The sequence below is a fragment of the Protopterus annectens genome, chromosome 3.part0 (genome assembly GCF_019279795.1).
Source record: "Protopterus annectens isolate FY-2018-M chromosome 3.part0, PAN1.0, whole genome shotgun sequence".
Lineage (NCBI taxonomy): Eukaryota > Metazoa > Chordata > Ceratodontiformes > Protopteridae > Protopterus > Protopterus annectens.
The window spans coordinates 1,934,164,395-1,934,185,872 of NC_056731.1; the positions used below are offsets into that span (position 1 = coordinate 1,934,164,395).

A 21,478-nucleotide genomic window follows, 5' to 3' on the forward strand; every position below is an offset into this window, starting at 1 on the left:
AGTGTAGTGTTAGATGTAGGGTTTTGTTAAATGTATTTATGTGTATTATTTATTTTGTTTGGGTATATCTCCGTAGGGGAAGTGTGCGGTAGTTACAGACCTTAGGGTTAGGGAAGGGTCAAGGATAGTGCATAGATAGTTGTGTATGTGGGGTTTAGTGTAGGGTTAGAAGTTGAGTTTTGGTGCTTTACTTTAGGGTTAGGAGTAGGGTTTGGTTAGTGTATGCATGTGGTTTATTTATTTTGTTTGGGTAGGTAGTATGTAGCGGGTGGTGGGGTTGGCCGACTATGAACGTTCGATATTTTAAATTTCGTGGTTTAGAGCGTTCGGTATTTTCACGGTTCGAGTAATATGTGTCACTGTTTTGGTATTCGATGTCATGGATTTTCATTGATTTAATATAGACCCATAATAATCAGATGCTATAAACACAATACATAAACATGATATAAACTCACTAGGCTGGACAAGGAGAAGGTTACTGTTAGCAGCCTATCGGGAGCCAGAATCCGCCACATAACACAAGCACTCAGGTCACTCCAGAACAAGTACAAATATGAGTCTGTCATTGTTCATGTTGGTGTGAATTACCTGAGACGTACCTCCCTGGACTACATGAAAAGAGACATGGAAGAGCTCTCTGATCATGCAGCCCGGGCGGGTATGACCCTGACCCTGAATAGCATCCTGCCCTCAACAAGAATAATACCTCAGTATAAAGAAAAAATTATCAATTTCAACAACTGGCTAAGCTTCTGGTGTCATTTAAAGGGGATCCAGTGTCTGTCAGTCTGGGATGACATGCTCGACAAGCCATGTTGCTTCGCAAGAGACGGCTTGCACCTGTCACCCCTTGGCTTTCGAATACTGGCCAAGGCTCTTGCTGCCCCCATAGTGCCTTTTTTAGGCAACGCTCAAAATTCAAACCCACCACCGTAAACAGCACAAGTAAAAAAATGAGGGTTATGCTACTCAACGCCAGGAGTTTAAATCTCAAAATGCATGCGCTCGAAGCACTCCTAAGTATGGAGAACGTTGACATCTGTGCAGTAACTGAAACCTGGTTCAAGGCTCCAGAGAGCACTCCAGCACTACTGGGCTACAACTCACACCACACATTTCAGCCACAGAACACGGAATACAGACCGAAACACAAAAGGAGGGGGTGTATCCATATTTATCAAGGATATTCACACCTCCAGGTTAGTGGTGCAGCAAGACACCTCTGAGATCATCCATGTGCAACTAACATCGGACAAATCTGCAATGCAAATTGTGGCCTGTTACAGATCACCCTCCATGACCCAGGACCACCACTCCGCCTTTCTGGAGACACTGGAAAACATGAAGGTCCTACCGAATACCCTGATATTGGGCAATTTCAATTACCCTACCATTAACTGGGAAAACTACTTGAGTACAAACTCCCAGGCTCAGCGCTTCCTGGAATTTATCAACTCAAATGCCCTGGATCAGCTGGTAAACTCCCCTACCAGAGGCCACAACATATTAGACCTGGTCATCACCAACATGGGCGACAGGTGTTCCGTTCCGGAGGTCAACCCGTCACTGGTTAGATCAGACCATAAACTAATCACCCTGGATGTTCACACCACACCACCACCCCCAACCAAGGAAACCACAGTGAAAAACTTTTCTAAAGCAAACTTCACCTTACTTAAGGCAGAGGTGGTAAGTTTCACAGCCCCCACGCTAAAGGATAACACTGCCCAAGATGCAGAATCCTTTACAATTGCACTCTATGAGCACCTATAAGGATGCATGGATCGTGCCATCCCTAGCAAAACCAAGACTCACTCCCCTAAGAGAAGGAAACCAGTCTGGTGGACCCCTGCCATAAACAGGTTATACAACAGAAGGAGGAAACTAGTTCAGAAAAAAAGCAAATCCCAAGAAGGAAAGACATCCCTGATCAGTATAATTAAGAAACTAAGGTCCCTCATAAAATCATCCAAGGCTAACTTCGAAAGAAAAATAGCCAAGGATTCAAAAGATAACCACAAAGCCTTCTTTAGCTATGTCAAGAATCTAAGTGGCAACTCGCAGATATGCTCTGAGCTAGTGCAAAATAGCACAATATATACTGAACCTACTGATATTGCCAACATCCTGGCAGATATAGTCAGTGCCAACTTCACCTCCCTCTCACCTTCAAAAGGGCCCACAACAATACCAGAAAAGTGTAGTGTCCCGGAAATCACAGAAGCACAGGTGAAAACAGCCCTTTCAAAAGCCAAAAACACAGCATCAATGGGGCCAGATGGTGTCCCAGGCTGCGTCTTGCACGAACTACAGAACAAACTAACCCCCCACCTAAACACACTGTTCAACCTCAGCCTCTCCACAGGCTACGTGCCCATAGAATGGCACACAGCAACGGTTATTCCGCTCCACAAAGGAGGGGCCACAACTGACCCCGGTAACTATCGCCCCATAAGCCTGACTAGCCTGGTCTGCAAGGCTATGGAGCGCATCATCATGGAACTCATTAACAAAGACATTGGGAACCTCCAAATACTTGACCCGACCCAGATCAGCTTTGTTAAGGGCAGATCATACCTACTAAATCTGGTTGACTTCTTTGAGACAGTCACCAAGGCCATAGACGAAGGAAAGGTGGTTCACACAGCCTACCTTGATCTCACCAAGGCATTCAACACCATTCCTCACTCGAGTATTATAGAAAAACTCACCAGCCTGAACATAAACCCCTACGTCACAAGATGGGTTGCCAACTGGCTTACAGACAGAACTCACACGGTAAGAATAGCGGGCTCCAGGTCTGACTCTAAACCAGTCACAAGTGGTATCCCGCAAGGCTCGGTTCTGGGACTCCTACTGTTCGCCATATATTTATCAGAAGTACAGGCAAACACAGGAGGACTATGGCTAACCAAGTTCGCCGATGACTGCAAACTGGGAGCCATAACTGACTCTCCGGCTGACACGGACATCCTTCAAAAAGACCTTACTGAGACAGACACCTGGTGTCAAAGTCATGGCCTCAAGCTAAATGGCAAAAAATGCATAGTCATCCCGTTTGGGAAAAACAAAACACCCACAAATTACCACATAGGCGGCAACCTCCTTAATACAGAAGAGGTAATAAGAGATCTGGGGACCCAGGTAGATAGTAATCTCTCCTTTGACAATCATATTGCCAAAGTAGTTAGGAAATTCTTCTATGTGGCCCATCTAATTACTAAGGGGTTCGCATCCAGAAATAAAGAGGTTATAGTGCCCCTTTACTCGACACTCATCAGACCCATCATAGAGTACAATGCCCCATTTGGGATGTACCTCACAAGACACTTCCAACAGCTGGAAAGACCACAAAAGCACCTCACCGAGAGGATTACTGGCCTCAAACATATGTCCTATGCAGCCTGACTGAAAAAACTCCGGCTGTACACATTGGCATATCGCTTACTCAGAAATGATTTCTGCCTGACTTACAAAGCCATATCCAACTCAGAATTGATGGACATGCTCCACCTAAAGAAATCCAAGTCACTGCGAGCCATGTGCTCTAGTGAGATAAACCTCGCCACAACAATAAATAGAACATGCTGAAGGGATAGATTCCTGTCACAGAGACTCCCCATGCTTTGGGACAAAATTTCTAACTACATTAGGCAGAGCCCCTCACTAACACTCTTCAAGAGAAGCCTTGATGAGTGGATGGGTAAAAGAAAATACACCCCTGGGATCACTTCATTGGCTCTGCTTGACAGAGGCTCAGTTAATCAATCAATGGGGCAGCGAAAGCTGACACACTCTGGCTAGGCTTATAAATGCCCTCAGGCAGATAGCCTACTACCTACCTATGAACCTATATCTTCAAGAAAAGCTTTCTGACCAGATAGTGACAATTAGAAAGAAGTGGAATATGATATTGAATATGCAGACCGATGACTAAGTCTAGAAGGGAAAAAATGCAAATATGCAATCACATCACATGGTTTAGAATCATTGGGTGGAAGTGTCTAAATAGATATTTCTACACACCAGAGAAATTAAATAAGATATTCCCAGATATCTTGGGTAATTGTTGGAATATGAGGATGAGACATATGAAAACTAGGAACATATATTTTGGAGGTGTGAACGGTTTGTGGTCTTTAAAACTGCAATACAGGACATGACAGGTAAATACTGGGGGCAAAGACACAGATAACCGAAGAATGATTTTGCTGAGTTGGAACAGGACATGAATGCACTTGGGTGTGTGTGTATATGGGTCTACTTTACATGGTCGACTTTTCAGAAAGTCGACTTTCATATGGCCGAGACCATATGATCGACTTTTGGAAAGCCGACCATGTAAAAAACCCCACAAAATACACAACGAACACTTACCTTAAAACTGTTAGCAGGGGGGCAAGCCCCCCTACACCCCCCCATGAGAGGCTCCATCTCACGCACCCCCCGTAACTTAAATATACCAACTGCGAGATCACACTACAGTGCAGAAGAGGTAAATTTTCCCATTCCGCACTGTACAGAGACAGCGGTTTCCCATGGTCGGCTTTTCAAAAGTCGATCATGTAGTCTCGGCCATATGAAAGTTGACTTTCTGAAAAGTCAACCATGTGAAGGGGACCCATATATATATATATATACTAGGTACTTTATCTGTACTGTCATATTGTACACTTTTCTAAGTAATAGAGAGACTTCTTACCGTACCTCATATTTGTACTCAAATGTTCTTAATTCTAACAGAAGGTTTAAAGAATATGTTATTAAATATTATTTGTATATGTTGATATATTCTGATAAAGTTTTTGTTTTAGTCTTACTATAGTAGTACTGTAGAGGAGCTTTTCTCCCCGGGCCTCCACTGAAAATGGACATGTATCCATTTGGACTAGCCCGGTTAACAAATGTAAAATAAATAAATAAATATATATATATATATATATATATTGGAAATGTAAGATTTTCCTAGGATGACAGAGATGATACATTTATGCAAGAAGTTAAGTAGGATGAACTAAGGATAATAAAGCAAAGTAACGTGGAATCAGTATATGCAAAAAATGTAAAATACAGGTAAAGAAGATCAAATTAGATCATGGGCTACATTATTAAGTCCCTGAGTCTGAAAACCCTTGAAAATTATGTTTGTATAGTAACTTACTGATCATTTTGCCACAAGAAAATATGTAACTACCGTTACTGTGCATGATCCTAACAGATGAGATGATGATGACTTTCAGCTGTTGGTGATACTTCAGTGTGAACAATACAAGAGGATTACACAGTTTGTAAGAGTGATTCACTGTCTCAAACAGACCATGTATGCCTGTTAATAAAGCCATATCTTTTACATTCATACATATACACATAAATAAATAGTACGCAAAATTCTGACCTTCTCCTGGAAAGCTTTCTCTGTTATCCCACATTAGTCTCCTGTTTCTCAAAAAATGAGCAAACCAATGGCAGAACTGTAGTCACTAATGTAGCCATCTGGTGCTGGTCTCAGACAGAGCTGCTTGGTGAATGTAAGGGAACGATACATGCACATCGTGGAAGAGTAAGAATTTATGTGGGGTTAGTGGAACATGTACTGATTTCTGAGAAGTACTCTTCCCTACTCTGAGGTACACTGATCTTACAGTATATACAAAGCCGCAAGAGTTTGGGAAGTGGCAGCCCTCATGAAAGCCAAAGCTTTAAAGGTGGAACAGCGAGCTTCAGAATCATTTTTTTCACCCCAAGAATCTCAGTTTTACTATTTTACTTTGTTAAAGAGGGTAAAACAATGAATCAAACAGACTATTTTCAGGTTCAGCCAGAGGAAAAACAATACAGAAAAAGATACAGTTCTAATAAAGGCAAAATCTTACATATGAGGCTAAAGAGGTCTGTCTGTGTTACTTGGTTGTTGAGATATTTAGAAAAATGTGAAAATTCTAGCTATAGAAATTAATATCATAAAAAACAACAGTTAATATCTATTTACCTGCACTAGACAGAGGTTGAAAATTAATGCAGTTGAGTTTGCCATTGTGTAAGCTTTAAGATGAAATCTTTTAAAACCTTGTACATAGCATGTTTCTGGAATTATTGCTGCAAATAAGAATAAGCAATATTTGATGCTTAGAGGCGTCAGTAGGAGTTAACTGCAGATGAACCTGGAAGTGTCACTCAAATGTAATCAGTTAAGGTGGTGTTGCACTCTTGAGTGTGCCATTCTTAGATGATACAGTTAACTGAGGTCCCATCTGCCTGAGCAGTGGATAGTTCAAGTGGATGTAAAAGATCCCATGACATTTATGGAAGAAAGTACTGGAAGCTTTCTGGTGCCCTGTTCAAATTTCCCCTTAATCAGTATGAAAGCCATTTCAGGTCTATCCTGAAAAGAGCCTGCTGACCTCGTGGGACTACCCTGGTCATCAAAGGGTGGGTAGGTAAATAACCAAACAAATCAATTCATAACTAAATAAATAAAAACAAGCATAACCTGCAATTATTGAGGAAAAAAAAGTTGCCCTGTGAATGTGTATACCAGGATGCCTACATTCCAATTGTAGACATGGAAACAAATAGCATCTTTGAACTACTCAGCAAAAAAAAAAATGTTTGAAGTTATACAATCATAATTCAAATGCAGATGATGCTTTGAAGCAAAACAGCATACACAGTGGTAGCAGTGAACACAAAGTCATCCACAGGTAGACCACTATAAAAATGTAATTGCTGAAGTGTCGTGACTTGTAGTGCTGTGTCCCACAATATCAAGAGAAAGCCCAGATGAAGTTGTGTGACATTATAAAACACCAGCATGTGACAAGCATACAGTCCTTCATGCTAAGAAATACACACTGCATATACAATGCTATCTCCTATGCTTATTTGCCTACTATATGTTCCTTCTAAGCTTTGGACTGAGAAAAAATCAAGACATACCTAAAGAGATTCCCTAAAGCAGACAGGGTTGCAGGGAATGATAAAATGAAACTTTGGCAGTTAATTCTCATCCATGTTCTTAAGAGCAAGCACTAGTACACAGCATATGAAATGTGAGCAAAATGAACTGAGATCCCCCTAGGGCATGCACATTTTACAACAGATAGACACAGTTATGCTATCATAAACAACAAATTAACAAAAGGTAATAAAAAAATAGCCATACCTCAAGCACTCCACTGCTTCTCCCGACAACAATTAGATTACACTGAAGTGCAAGACTCCATACTGAGCTGTCACTATCCCCACACCAGGTGGACACAGGGGTGTACTTATCAGCAGCAGGAAATGGGTCATCCTCCAAGCTTGACCTGTGATGGTTACAACTTCCTTCCCATTCAAAGTCAGGTGAGCTGGCACTATTGCCCATGAAGGACATCAGTGAAGAACTATGAGGTGGGGAGACATTTGGAAAACCCACTGAATTAGACATGTTGTGTTTATTGTAAGTATTTTTGAAAAGGCTACTAAAATCATACCCAGTCTCTTTCAAACAACATGCTGCTGTCCTCTGCCTAGGTACAGTGCTGTTAGATTTGACAGTTTGAGTGAAATTTGTATCTATTAGGTTAGTAAGATCTGGCTGGTCCAAAGAAAGAAGTGTCTGAGTTGGAATAAATTTTCCCTGAAGCCCACATCCATTTTGAAATGACTCATCAAAGCTGTTATCAGGATCTGATATCTGTTCCCAAATTTCTTGATGCTCGTAGACGCTACTGCTTTTCCTCTGTAACCTAAAATACAAAATGATTTTTTTTACAATTTTATCACCGTTTTTTCTCTCACCTCCTCCACTTCAGCTCCCCCTGCATTATGCTAGGCCACATCTTACTAGATGGATGTACTACATTTAGAAGTATGAGGGCCAGCACAAGCTGCTGTGGGGACAACTCTTGTAAGAGAAAAACAATTTAGACTGCTCAATTATTCAACCAGTGTTTTAAAACTTTTTAAAACAAACAAAAAACTTTTAAAACAAAAAACAAACACAAACTAGAACTACCTAAGAACATGACATAGCATATTTTTTTATTCATGTGAGTAACAGCTAAGACTATTGGCACAAAGAGTCTACATTATTTTGCCGAAATGGTATTCCAGCGAATACCTGTTCAGCGACCCGCAATCAGCAAAAATTGCATCAGTAATTCGCTGAATTTACTAAGGGCAACTATACAGTTGCCCGAAACACAATGGACCAGCATTTACGTGACTCGAACTCACCCAACTATATATACCAACTCAGAGATTACACTACAGTGGAGAAAAGGGCAAAGTCCTGAAGTTGTCAGTTGTCCTTCTGGCAACTATTTTGTCGCTCTTAGTGAATTCAGCGAATCACTGAAACAAGTTTTGCTGATTATGGGTCGCTGAATAGGTGTTTGCCGGAATACCATTTCAGCAACCTAATACAGACCTGGCACAAATGCGTCTTTTCAGGCATAATCGAAAAGTGGTGTATGACTGTGCAGCTTGCTCAGGCCACAGATTTGCAATACAGACTGGCAGAATCAAACATATCAAATAATATAGGATAAAGCCTGTTAGCCTCTCAGAACCTTAACCATCTGTGCGAAATTACCAAACATTTTCCCTCTGGGAGGGATTCTCAATAAACATATAAAGTGTTGGTGATGTCAAGTGTTACTAAATATAGTAGAATACTTTCAGTGCTGAAATGCTACGAGGCGGACTCTTTTTTTGAATTAGAAAATTATGTGAAGTGTAAATATAACAGAAAATAGAATATTGCAGAATATGAGCTATAGTAGTAAGCAAGCTGCCAGCAAGGGCAAATGAAATGGGCTACATGGAAGGGTCTCCCCCACTTTCACAAGGGGCATGTCCTCTCAAACAGCCCTCCCCTTCCCCCACTTAAGCTTGAGCTGTGGCTTCCGCAGCCTCCACCATAAAAACCACACCATACCATGGGCCTCCTGAGTGTACAAATCTCTCCCCAGCTCCTGAGGAGATTTGCAGGTCATGCTCTTTCACATCTCCTCCTTGCTCGGCTCCTCTAGTATTGGGGTCGCTAATCAAATCCTAGTCAGAGTCCATCTTTCTGTGCCACACAGCCAAGCTAATCAGGGTATTTCTGATGAAGCCTTATACCTTCTCCAGGTAATTGCTCGGATCACCCTTGTCACCGAGGGAAACAGCAAGTCCTTCCTATGCAGATGGATACTTCTCCACCCACATGCATATGATGGCCACCGTCAACGTCTGGGGATCAACAAACTCAAGTACTCTGTTGCTTGCATGGTGCAATCAGCCAACCAAAACCATCTCTCTCTCTCTCTCTCTCTCCACTGGGCTGGGTGAGACAGCATCAGCTATTTCAACTCTCCTCTGCATGGATCTTCCAGTGCCTGAGCTGCTATTCAAACTATGGTTGCCTAGGTCATAGTCAGGTTTTTATCCTATTAAGCCACTTAGCTGGGATTTTTAAATATTCTTATTTCTGAATTATTTTATGATTACAAATCTGCAAATCAGCCGGGTTGGACCTGCAACTAGTCCACTGCAATTAGTGTACAACCCAAGTTAACACACATAAAAAAATATATACAGAAAAAACAGACATACAGAAACTAAAAAATAACACCCGGTTATGTTGCCAGCTTGGGTAAAATTCAGTTACTGACTAGTGTGTACACAAGAAGAAATTTAGAGAACCTGAAAGAAAATCAACCAGAAGAGGTGAAAAGAAAACATTGGCTGGAAAGAATCCTCAGCTGTTCAGCAAAAAGCAGTTCAAGTTTCAGAGAGAGCTTCCAGTAATTCGAAAAAAAAATCAAATGTACCAAAGGTGATTCAAGTAAAAGAAACTTAGGAGGAATGCAGCAGCTCAAATGACAAAAGGCTAGAAAAAAATGCTTAAATAGCTATTTAGATGATCTGATAAAACTGGAAAAATTAGAGGCTGAAATGAAGAAAAGTCTGGCTGAGTATGAGGGTTCTCAAAAACAGCTGTTTCCAAAATGGCAGGGTTAGATGACAGAGTGCACAGACAAAACCTGAGATTTTCTGCAGTACTACAGAAACTAGAAGGAAGAGACTGTATTTACTTTATGAAGGCATAAATAAGCACTGGATGGGTATTCCACAGCAGGATTTGTTAATTGTAAAGGCACAGAGTATACGCTCCAAACCTGGCCACAAGAAATCAGCCAAGGCCTGTATTAGTAAACATACAACTGTACCAGAAGAAAGAATTAATTCTGACAAAACTATGGCAGAAGGGAAAAGTATTAAAAACTGGACACTCCACAGCAGAGTGCTTGTGGAAAACAATTATTCACTGTACACCAGGCAGAAGAGAATCAAATTTATCCCAGCAATCGGGGAATGTCGAGAGGCAGGTGTGAGATTCAATAATGTATCCAGCTGTCTTTAGAATATTTTTCCTGGGGGATCAAATATACCGTTGGTTGCAGAGCAAGATGAGGAAGAAATAAAGTTTATCCAACAAAAAGTGAAACAGCAAACAGAACAGCACTCTGCTTCTTATTTTTCTAACAATAAAGCACAAAGAGACTTTGCCATTAAAACGTTTGCCAATGCTCCAATGGAAATGCTTGAGAGACAGAAAAAAGCACAGGAGTTCAACAGCAAAATCAACAGTACCTAGGACTTGAACCAGAGTCTGACGCAGGGAGATGGAGATCAAGAGGAAGATGACTAGCAGCACTGAAATTAGTGAATATAAAGCATCAGTCATATTTGTGAAAAATGGCTTTGCAAGAAAAAAGTGGCTGAGAAAGACTAGACTTCAGGTGACTGTTAAACTTGTGGATAGACTGTAACGCATATGCCCCACTTGGTCACTAATGTTTAGGAGGACACTAAAAGGAAAGAAAAGTAACTAAGTGAAACAAATTTTGGTTTTATTAGCATTTGTATAAAACACTTCATGATGTAAACTGCATGTCATATAGTAAAACAGTTTTGTATGGTGTATAGTCGATGGTATTTTAAATGTGGGCAGAGTCTTTGCAGAGACTGCTGTACATGTGAAAATATTACAAGTAAATGAGTATTTTTTAATTGTAAGACCTATAGGCTTTACAGTATAACAAGTGAAGAAGGGCTGGACAAAAGCAAGTTTAAGTTAATATGCTGTGATCTCTGGCTGCTGGGGTGGGGTGTAAAAGTACACTCATTATATTAAGTTTAAAATTAACATAATTTTCTCTTATTTTTACAAGGGTGGCTTTCTAGATTAATACCATTGGTTTACGCCACAAACAATATTTTTTTGTAATTCATTAGGCCTGAAAAACAAAAAAATTATGAAAGTCATGGCAAATGCTAAGTTTCTTGCACATGCAGATATATTAGCTTGCTTTTTCCATTATCTAATGTTCTCAGTGAGAGTTTAGTCTGCAGCTGAAGGAATTGCACATTCTGTTTTGAGTGAAATTTACAAAGATTCCTTTATACATCTGTACAGTTGTCAGCTTTTTTCTCTCTCACTTGTGACTACTTTTAAATGGCACTGAGCTGTGTACAGGTGCAAGCAATGTTTTTAAACACGAAACATCTTTATCGAATTATCACTTAAGACATAGACAATCATACATTTATATAAATGAAAACAAACCATATTGACCTATTTTCAGTTGCAAACATTATGCATCACATATAATCTTCTATACAGTCATTGTCAGTCAAACACTGTATAGCGCATTCAATTCATGCCTTCCCTTAAACCTCATTCCTCCACAAAAACATTACTCTGCATGTATTGTTGTCACAATTCCCATTTTTTTCCTATGTAATTTTCTCCAAACCTTTTCTAAAGATCCCACTTCCACTTCTTTAAACTCTGTTACTATATTCACTATTTCTAGTATGGCTGGTTTAGAGTATGATATCCATTTTCTAGTAATTCCTTTTTGGCAGCCATCACAATTAAACTTAGCAAGGCCTTAACATGTCTGAGCAATTCTGATTCTGTATCACAGCTCAAAAAATATTTTCCTTAGTTACGTCAATTTGATCACCCAGCACTTTTGACAGTAGTCTGCAGGAAAATTTTAAAAGTCTGCTGATTCATTACACTCACCCCAAAAAATAAAAATATGTTTCCAATTACCTCTTTCTTCCCCATCACACCTCCAACATTTGCAAACTACCTGAGGAAAATTTCTTTGGAGTCTGCTTGGATATAAAAATACTTATGCAAATACTTCCATGCAAAGATCCTAAATCCTCTAGAATTTGCTGCATATCTGGGAGCCTTGCATACATCCTCCCACTCTTTCTTTGTGAATTGATTAACCAATCTCTCTTCCAATTTCTTTCTAACCTCCTCTGATTGATTCCTATAATTATCATGCAATACTTTATATTCACTACTAATTATCCATTTTTTTCAACAGCAGCTTCTGTTCTAGATTCAGTTGAAATCTCTACCAGTACTGGTCTTTCACTTAGGATCCCCTTATTCTCTTTTCTTTACCTTATTATTTTGTTCTGAGACCTTAGTCTTGTATTTTAATTAGCAGTTGTGGGAAGATTGTGTTTCTGCATTATTCATCTCCTCTTATTTCCACAAGTAGAATTACTTGTTAAAGCTGTTTGCATTTTAAACACTGCTGGGTCAAAGTCTTGTAGTCTAACTCACAGATGTAGAACTGCATACTACTACCAGATTTGTGTCTTACTCATTTATTACGGCATTTTTTCATAAACAGTGTTACTGGTAAATTTCTACATAGTTTGGTGCCTTAAACTGTAGTAGAAGTTCAGTAGTGACAGAATTAACTCTGGTCCAGTTTGTGCTTCACTGCTTTTACATTCTGCTTAACATTTACCTGCTTGCATTCTGCATCTGCCCCCACTAATGCATTAAGCTAAAGTTTCTTAAAGAACTCCAATGCTGTTTTCATTGACTGCTAGCCTCTGAGACTAGTCTGCTTGTTCCTTGTAAATTAGCCAACCCTCCTACCCCTCTGCTGTTGTTGTTTTATAAGGCTGTGTCTCTGCTTTACACCCCTTATGATTATCTGATTTCCAAAGTCCCTCCTCTCTTTCATTGCTATTGACTTGTGTATGTTTCCTACCGATTGTTTTCCACAGACCCATGATAGAGTGCCACCCAGCGAATCGGTATTGTTCTTGAGTAAACTTCCTTTACTACATGCTTCTGCTCATTTTACTGTACCTCAGCAAAGCTTGCAGTCCTAGTCTGCATTCCAGAAGTGTTTGCTTGTATCCAGTGCTATCCAAGCAAAATTAAGTACCTTTGATTGCTAAACTGCACTTATTTTGAGTGATCATTTTTATTTCCTTCTTTTATGTGAGCATTTCAATGATTTGTTTTTGTACAAAAAAAAGATTTTCCCTTCCTCTCATTGTTACTGTCTTGAAATTACCTTTAGCAAGGGATTTCCAGTTAGGTGTTTAAGTATTTTGTATAAGTACTGCACTTCTGGGTCTCTTTCACTGTGTTTTACATCATGAGGACTGGGTTTATTTGTCTTCCGGAAGAAGGTGTTTGCCTGGTCTGAGTTAGGAAATACAGAAAAGGACTAATAGTGCAGTCATTTTATTGGCTAGGGGCTCATAATTTAGTTTTCTGTTATTTCTGTGCTGCTATAAATTTTGCATGTTTGAGTGTGTTAGCAGTGCCCTATACAGCAGCAAACACCTAGAAAGCAAATTTTCTCTGTAGAACAAGCCATAAAACTGTAACGTGTAAAGCAGCAATATAATGCAAATACCTTGTGTGCCAACAAGTTTGCAACAGCTACTTGGGCCTCGAGTGGCAATACCTACAGATTTAGTAGAATTTACTACTGTGTAAACATTAAAGTTAGTAGAATTTAGTACTGTTTAGCATAATCTGCCCCAATAAAGCACCATTAGTCTGCACAAACAAAACACCCTTAACTTGATAGAGGCACTGGGAACTAACACTGGGCAGCACGATGCCACAGCACTTCTATGGGCGAGGCTTGTAAAGGCTCCTGGGCCATTATCCTAGTACACACCTATGAACCTATGAACAGTCTTCTAACCAAAACACTCCATCCCCTTGTAGATCACAAATCAAATGATTGAACAGTATGGATATGCAATTTCCTAGCTTCTCTGCAACCAGCTTGGTGGATATGAGGATCTTGAGACAATGTAGCAATTGCCTCATGTTTACTGACAACCATTTAATCCTTAAAAGAATCAGACACAGTACGCAACAGGTATAATTACACAATGACACAGGAGGCTAAACTCTCGCATACAAGTCTACGTCAGGCTGTAGAAACCACACACACAACCTACCTCACACAGTACACAACAGACCCATAAACTAACATTTTGAGGTACTTAAAAGCAATCTTGCTATACAACAAAGATCACCTACACCACTCGCTGTCAAAGTTATGCCTCAGCAAGCCCAAAGGCACTCCGAAGAAAATACCTAACACCACACATACTGTCACTCTCAGTGGGGCCCAAAACACAAAGCTCCTAAGGCAAGCAAACACACTTCCCACGACTCTCATTGTAGGGGACTCCATTGTAAGACATATTGATGGTTTTTTAACCAGAATGAACAAGGAGAAGATAACTGTTATTGCATACCTGGAACCAAGATACGCCAAATTATATATGCACTAAGTCATTACGCCACAGGTACCAGTATGATTCCATCATAGTCTATGTAGGTGTAAATGACCTGAGATGTACCTCCCTGGACTATATGAAGAGAGACATTACGGAGCTTTCAGAGTATGTGTCTCAGGCTGATATGAGCCTGGCACTGAGCAGCGTACAGTAGACTCCCTCTTATCCGGCCTGTCTTTAACCAGCCATCAAATTTCTGCCATAGCCCTAGCCAAACCCAACGAGAAAAACAATACTTCTGCTTCCTCTGGGCTAAATAATGACAGACATTGAGCTTTAGACTTCATACTCACTAGAAAAATACATACTAACACAAATCTCATTATTCTAGCTGATGTAGAATCTATAAATACTATTTTGCATCCTTTTTCTGATTAATCAGCCATTCGTTTATCTAGCCCAAGGTCCGGTCTTAGCGAGACTGGATAAGAGAGCGTCCACTGTATTACCATCATTGAGGATGATGCCACCATACGAGCAAAAAAATTATTGATTTCAACAACTGGCCATCTTTCTGGTACCATTCTACGGGGATACAATATTTGCCAGCTTGGGAGGACATGGTCAACAGACCATGTTACTTTGTCAAGGATGGTCTACACCTTTCCCATCTAGGCTTTTTACACTGGCTAAGGCTTTGTCCTCCCCCTAGTATCTTTTTTAGGTAAGCTGACAAAACTGACATAGCAAAAACAAATCAACGGAACCTCAAGGTATTACTGCTCAATGCCAGCAGCCTAAATAAAAAAAAACTACACTCCCTCCAAGCCCTCCTCGCACTTGAGAATATAGATACCTGTGCAGTTACTGAGACATGTTTAAAGTAGCAGAGAGTACTCTGGCAGTGTAAGGTTTCAGTGTCTTTGACACTTTTAGACCATTAGCTGCACAGACAAGCTCCTCAATATACATCAATAACAAGAATACCTCTAGGGTGGTCACACAGGATGACACTCTGAGTTCTTCCATATGCAGATCACCACAGACAAAATCCTGTACCATACCCTAGCTAGCTAGAGGTTACCCTCCATATCCCAAGAAGCTCACAATGTATACTTGGACTTAATGGAGACACTCACCATCCAGCCTAACACCTTATTCATGGGAGTCTAATTACCCGTCTACATACTGGGAATACTACATGGCCTCAAATGTACAGGCACATAAATTCCTGGACTTCCTAAATACAAACAACCATGACCAAAGACTGAATACACCAAGCAGAGGCTTTGACATACTGGACCTTGTGCTCACAAATATGGGAGAACACTGCATCATCTCCCCCCCCCCCCCTTCATGCCTCATCCTTCCTGGTAAGGTCTGACCATAAAGCTGTCTCTTTTGAAATCAAAATCAACTCCATAACTCTATTAAAACCAGCAATAGTTAGGAACTATTCCAAGGCAAATTACCTGTTATTAAGTAATGGTTTGTCAAATTCAGTACTCCTCCAAACCCTTACAACACACCAGCCTATGCTGAATTACTCTCAGAAACACTGTACAACCATGTCAATGGCTGCATAGAGGTTGTGTACCTACAAGAAGCAAGCCCAGAGCTAGCTAATCCTGAAACAAACTGCCCTGCTGGCATCTCAAATTAAACAGGATGTACAACAAAAGGGAAACAAAGCATGACAAAAATCAGAAAGAGTAATTCCCATTAAGATAAAAAAAACTCTCAAAGTAAATAATCAACTAAGAGGGCTAATTAGGTCAAGCAAGGCCAACTTTGATGAAACTGGGGTCCATACAATAAACTCAAGGGGTCCGTGAACTCACTTGCACCCACCTGGCTTTCGGGCATCATCCATGACCTGACCCTGTAAATGGAGAAAGAAAAGTTGCGCCGCTCATCCACAATTTATTTAAAAAAAAAAAAAAAACAAGAAAGAAACTTCCCTGTGTGCAGCTGAGCAGTGGCTAAGCAGCTGCTTGCCCTTAGTTTTTAGAGGAGAAGAAGGAACAGCTTCCATGACTGCAGCTGAGCTCACTTGCCCTGTGTTTTCTGCTAGCAGTTAGAACTTGGAGGGAAATTTAAACAACTGTTCTGTTCCCTCCAAGTAAGACAGGTCCTGTACTTATGTTGGTCACTGTATGGGTATGGGTCTGCTCTCTCCCTTATGCCAGCAAACAGAAATTAATGCAGAGCTGATGATCGATCCAGATGATCTTGTTGACAGAACTTGAAGGTATTTTTTTTTTTTTTTTATCAAGTCTTTAATAAGAAGCGGTGCCTGAGTGCAGCTGTCAGTTGACCAGATATTCGCAGTGTGCGCCAGATTTTTGCCTTATGTGGTCTGCTTCGCATAAAATGGGGTTTCTCTGGCAAATCATTGAGGACTGAAGAAAATAATGGCAAACTTTTGAGCTTTACATTTCATACGTTTCAGAAAATTAATTCAAAACTTGTTGTTCCATCAACTTTCTAAGTTTATAAGAGCAATATTTAAAATGTATCCTTAGCTTTGGCCCTTTGTTCTCCACATTATGACAGGGTCTGTCCATATTTCTTGCGCTGAAGAGCTTGAGAGGTAGTGTGCATGTGTGTGTGTAAGAGGGAGGCAGGTAGGTAGGTAGATTTGTATGTGTGTGTGTGTGAGGGAGGCAGGTAGGTAAATATGTGTGTGTGTGTGTGTGTGTGTGTGTGTGTCTGTAAGAGGGAGGCAAACAGGTGTGCGTATGTTAAGAGGGAAAGAGGTGTGTGTAAGAGGTGGGCAGCATACTCTTCGGCCGTCCATGTTTTTGAAGACTGTCCATATTTTTCCTCATATTTTCAGTCTGTTTCTAATAAAATTGTGTTTTTCTGGCAAATCCCGGGCAAATCATTGATGACTAGAAAATAATGGCAGACATTTGAGCATCAGACTTCATAGCCTTCAGAAAATTTGTACTAATGCAAATCTTGTTGTTCTATTAACTTTCTAAGTTTACAAAACCAAATATTAAAATGTGTCCTAAGTTTTGGCTCTCTGTCCCCCCCCATTATGGCAGGAGCACTTTTCAAGAAATTTAGTTTCAAGTGCATTTTCAAGGAATTGTGAGCTTCAAGGGAAGAGAAGTTTACTGCTGTTCATGCTAAGTCTGTTTACAATGTGCAACAGATTTGTTTAGCTAGTTAGCAAATAATATCACTACTGTGGTGCAGCCTTTAAAAGCTGTGTAAGTAGCACAACAGGTAGCATGCTTGCATTTTAATAGAGAAGGCTGTGGGTTCTACTACCACAGCATATTGATGGATTGTTGATACTGTTTTGCATTTTTAGGGGGTGGGTACTTAAGTCCTGAACACGTCCTCTTTTGGATGAGATGCCTAGTAAATATGAACCTGTTTTCAGTTTGCCATCCATGCAATATCACCAGCTTACCACTTTTTTAAGTAGGCAATTTATTCTTCAAGGGCAGCAGGCACTGAATCTGTAGATGAAACAATGAAATAAAGTTTTCTAGCAGCAACCTTTTCATTAGTTACAGATCTCTTAAAGGTGGAATTATTCAGATGACTTACTTCTGCAGAAATTGTGCATATTGACTGATATTGGTGGATTGTAATGACAGAAGTTTGAGTGGCCCTTTATGGTTGAAATGCTCTCAATTAGGTGGTTTTGTCATTATTGTTTCATATGCTTTTTCACTGCTTACTGGAAAAATGTGCAGAACTATACATTTAAAACACATACTACCAAGTGGTGCTGTATTATACAAGGGATATCATTTAATTATTGTGTATTAAAATTTAATTATACAATCAGGAAGGTGAATCAAAGAAGGGACCTATGCTTTGAAAATAGCCCAAAGGTAAACTGAATCCGCCAATGCCCAGATGCATTTTCTTTGAATGTGGGTTTCAGTGCTGTTCCAGTGAATGTGAGTTTCAAAGGCAGAGAAGTTGTAATGTTAAGTCTGTTTTCATTGAGACTATATTGCTTTGTTTAGATTTAGCAAATGTCTGTTAGCAAATGTCCATCAGTGTTTGTGCTATAAAATTTTAAATACAAGTTTTAAATTAACTCCAAACATCTGTAATCATTGTAGAAGTAAAGCAGAAAACTGTATGCATACTGAGAATTTTGAACACTGGTTATGGCAACTGGGGAGAATTAGCCAAGTAATGGGACACTGAAATGGCTGTGTGGTGGCAGGGGAGCTGATTGGGGGTTGAAACAAATGTAACGTATGTGTACCGCTACCAATAGGGGCCTGTCAAAATTTTTTCCTTTATAAAAGGGGTCGTCCAGCTTGCAAAGTTTTGGAACCACTGGTCTAAAATATGACTTACCCTGGAGTCATTACTTAACTATAGTCTTAAAAAAAGGCTTTGTGCCACATGAATGGAGGACTGCGACGGTTATCCCCCTCCACAAGGGAGGAAGGACCTTCAACAGATTCTGGAAACTACAGACTCATTAGTGTGACTAGTCTTATGTGCAAAGCCATGGAAAGAATTATCATGAAAATTATCAACAAGGACACAGGGACCTCCAGGCACTGTATCCATCTCAGTTTGGCTTTGTCAAAGGTAGGTCATGCTTACTGAACCTCGTGGACTTCTTTGAAAAGGTCAATAAGGCAATGGATAAGGAGAAAACTCTGCATACTGCCTACCAAGATCTGGCTAAAGCATCTGATACAATACCCCATGTGGGCACTGTCGATTAACTTACAGAACTAGGTATAAACCCCTTTAAAACATGATGGATAGCTAGCTGGCTGACTGACTGACTGACAGGGCCTAGGAGTTTAGAACTGTTGAGGCCACCTCCACAAAGAGGCCAGTCACCAGTGAAGTCCCCCAGGGCTCTGTGCTAGACCCACTCCTTTTTGGCATTTACTTCTCAGATGCCACAGCCAATGTCAGTGGCCTCTGGCTAACTAAGTTTGCAGATGACTGCAAACAGGAGGCAGTAACTGAATCCCCCCAAGATGAGAACATCCTTCAGGAAGGTCTAATACAGACAAATGCTCGGTATCAAAGCCATGGTTTAAAACTCAGTACCAAGAAATGCATTATAGTACCTTTAGGAAGTCTGCCACCCCATATAACTACTTCATCAATTAAAAACTCTAAAAGTTGATTCACTAGTCAGGGATCTGGGAACTCATGTAGACAGTAACCTAGCATTCAACTAAAGTGTGTCCAAGGAAGTAAGAAAATCCTTCTCTGTTGCTTAATTTAAAAGAAAGGGCATTGCATCTAGGTCCAGAGACATCATCATATCACTGCACTCTGCCCTCATCAGGCCCATCATAAGAGTACAATGGTCCTACAAGAGCAATGATAACGTACATAGGTTTGCTATGCATACTGACATAATGTTGGATTTCACTAAATCAGGAACAGAAATAGAGGAAGGGTATAAACAGTAAAAATCAAGAAAAGCATACGCAGAAAACGTTCTGTCAGTAGTGATAGACAGAGTTGATGTGGGAAAGGAGGGGTTATTAGTAGGACAGGATTAAGAATATAGGTTAGTTGGAGGAGCAGTAGTGGGGGTGAAAGAAAAGAAAGAGAGACAAGGAATAAGAATGGTGAGAGAGTCAGGGTGACTGACAGTGCTTGGTAATGGAAGAGAAATAGAAAGAAAGGTAGATTTAGTCAGGATGGGAGCATGAGTACAGCCATGAGGACATTACATGTTGTTTTAGGTTGTGCTTACAACAAGGGGTAATTTTGTCTTGTTTTGGGGGTGTTCCACAACATAAGGTGAGTAAAGAGAGTGACTTCCAGTGCTATCAGATTTTGTCCTGGTCAGGAGATATTTGTTCTGTGAGCAGAGATTCCTAGGAGGGGAGTAGTGTTTGAAGTTGTTTTGTATTAATGGACAGGTGTTGGGTTTGCGTACTATTTTGTGGTCAGATGGAAGTACATAAAGTAATTAGTTAGTTCACTACTACTTCACTAATCATTACTCTAACCCAAATACATTTGAAAAGACATAATTGCCCTGGACTCTTCCATACCATTAGATTTCTCTACGAAAATGCAGTAATCAATCCTGAAAACACTGGAAAGCTATTTTCATTACTGACCTATAAACGTGAGATCAATTTTATGTATGTATTCCTATTTGTTAACCAGGGCTGAGCTCTGACTGAAATGCACCTTTATCAGATTTAGCCTGGGAGCACCATCTGGCTAAGTGACTTGCTCCGGGTCACACAGCAGGCAAATGGAAGCTGAAGGAATGAAATCCTGAACCACAAGCAAGCAGCTCATTAACAACTCATAGTCTTAGTACTCTGCATTATTGGCCAGATCAAAGAAGAAAATCTTCATGCCTCTGAGAAAGCATTCTTTTAAGGTTTCCCAGAGAAATGCTAGAAAAGCTCTAAAACAATGCTAAATGAAAGTAATACTGTACAGACCTTAGCTAAACTTGACTTAAACCCAGAATAAACGATTCCACCCCCAGGCTATATCATTCGGTATGACAGTACAAAGAAGAAAGGTGGTGCTACTGCCTTAGTATTTCCCAACTACCACATTTCCCCCTACAACAACTAATACCAAAATTCAATTCAGCACAGCTTCTTACTATTTTCCTGAAAATAAGCAAATATGCATCACTGTCATTTATATCCTTCCTGGTGACAACACAGCTACACTGGAAGACATCCTAAACTGGATATCCATACCAATTCCACAAAAAAAAAAAATACTTGGTGATGTCAATATCAATTGGTTGGACAGGACCTCTAACTCTCCTGCATCTAATATGAACTTATATGGTTTCAAGCATCTAATTAATACCCCACACACATTATATCAAGACGTCAAATTCCTTATCAGACAGGGGCCAAGTAACAGACCTTAGCAAAGTCACCACCACAGGTACAATATCAGATTC

The 21,478-nt window shown here is 40.2% G+C and overlaps 1 protein-coding gene across 2 annotated transcripts in view; it reads right to left on the minus strand.

Annotated features, from left to right (window-relative positions):
- LOC122797194 (SREBF chaperone) overlaps positions 1-21,478 on the minus strand; it is a 2,019,897-nt gene that overhangs the window by 547,909 nt on the left and 1,450,510 nt on the right. For both annotated transcript variants that reach the window (XM_044066018.1, XM_044066017.1), the window contains exon 17: positions 7,166-7,733. In XM_044066018.1, coding sequence (XP_043921953.1) covers positions 7,166-7,733 — 568 coding nt within the window. The remainder of the gene's footprint in view (positions 1-7,165; positions 7,734-21,478) is intronic.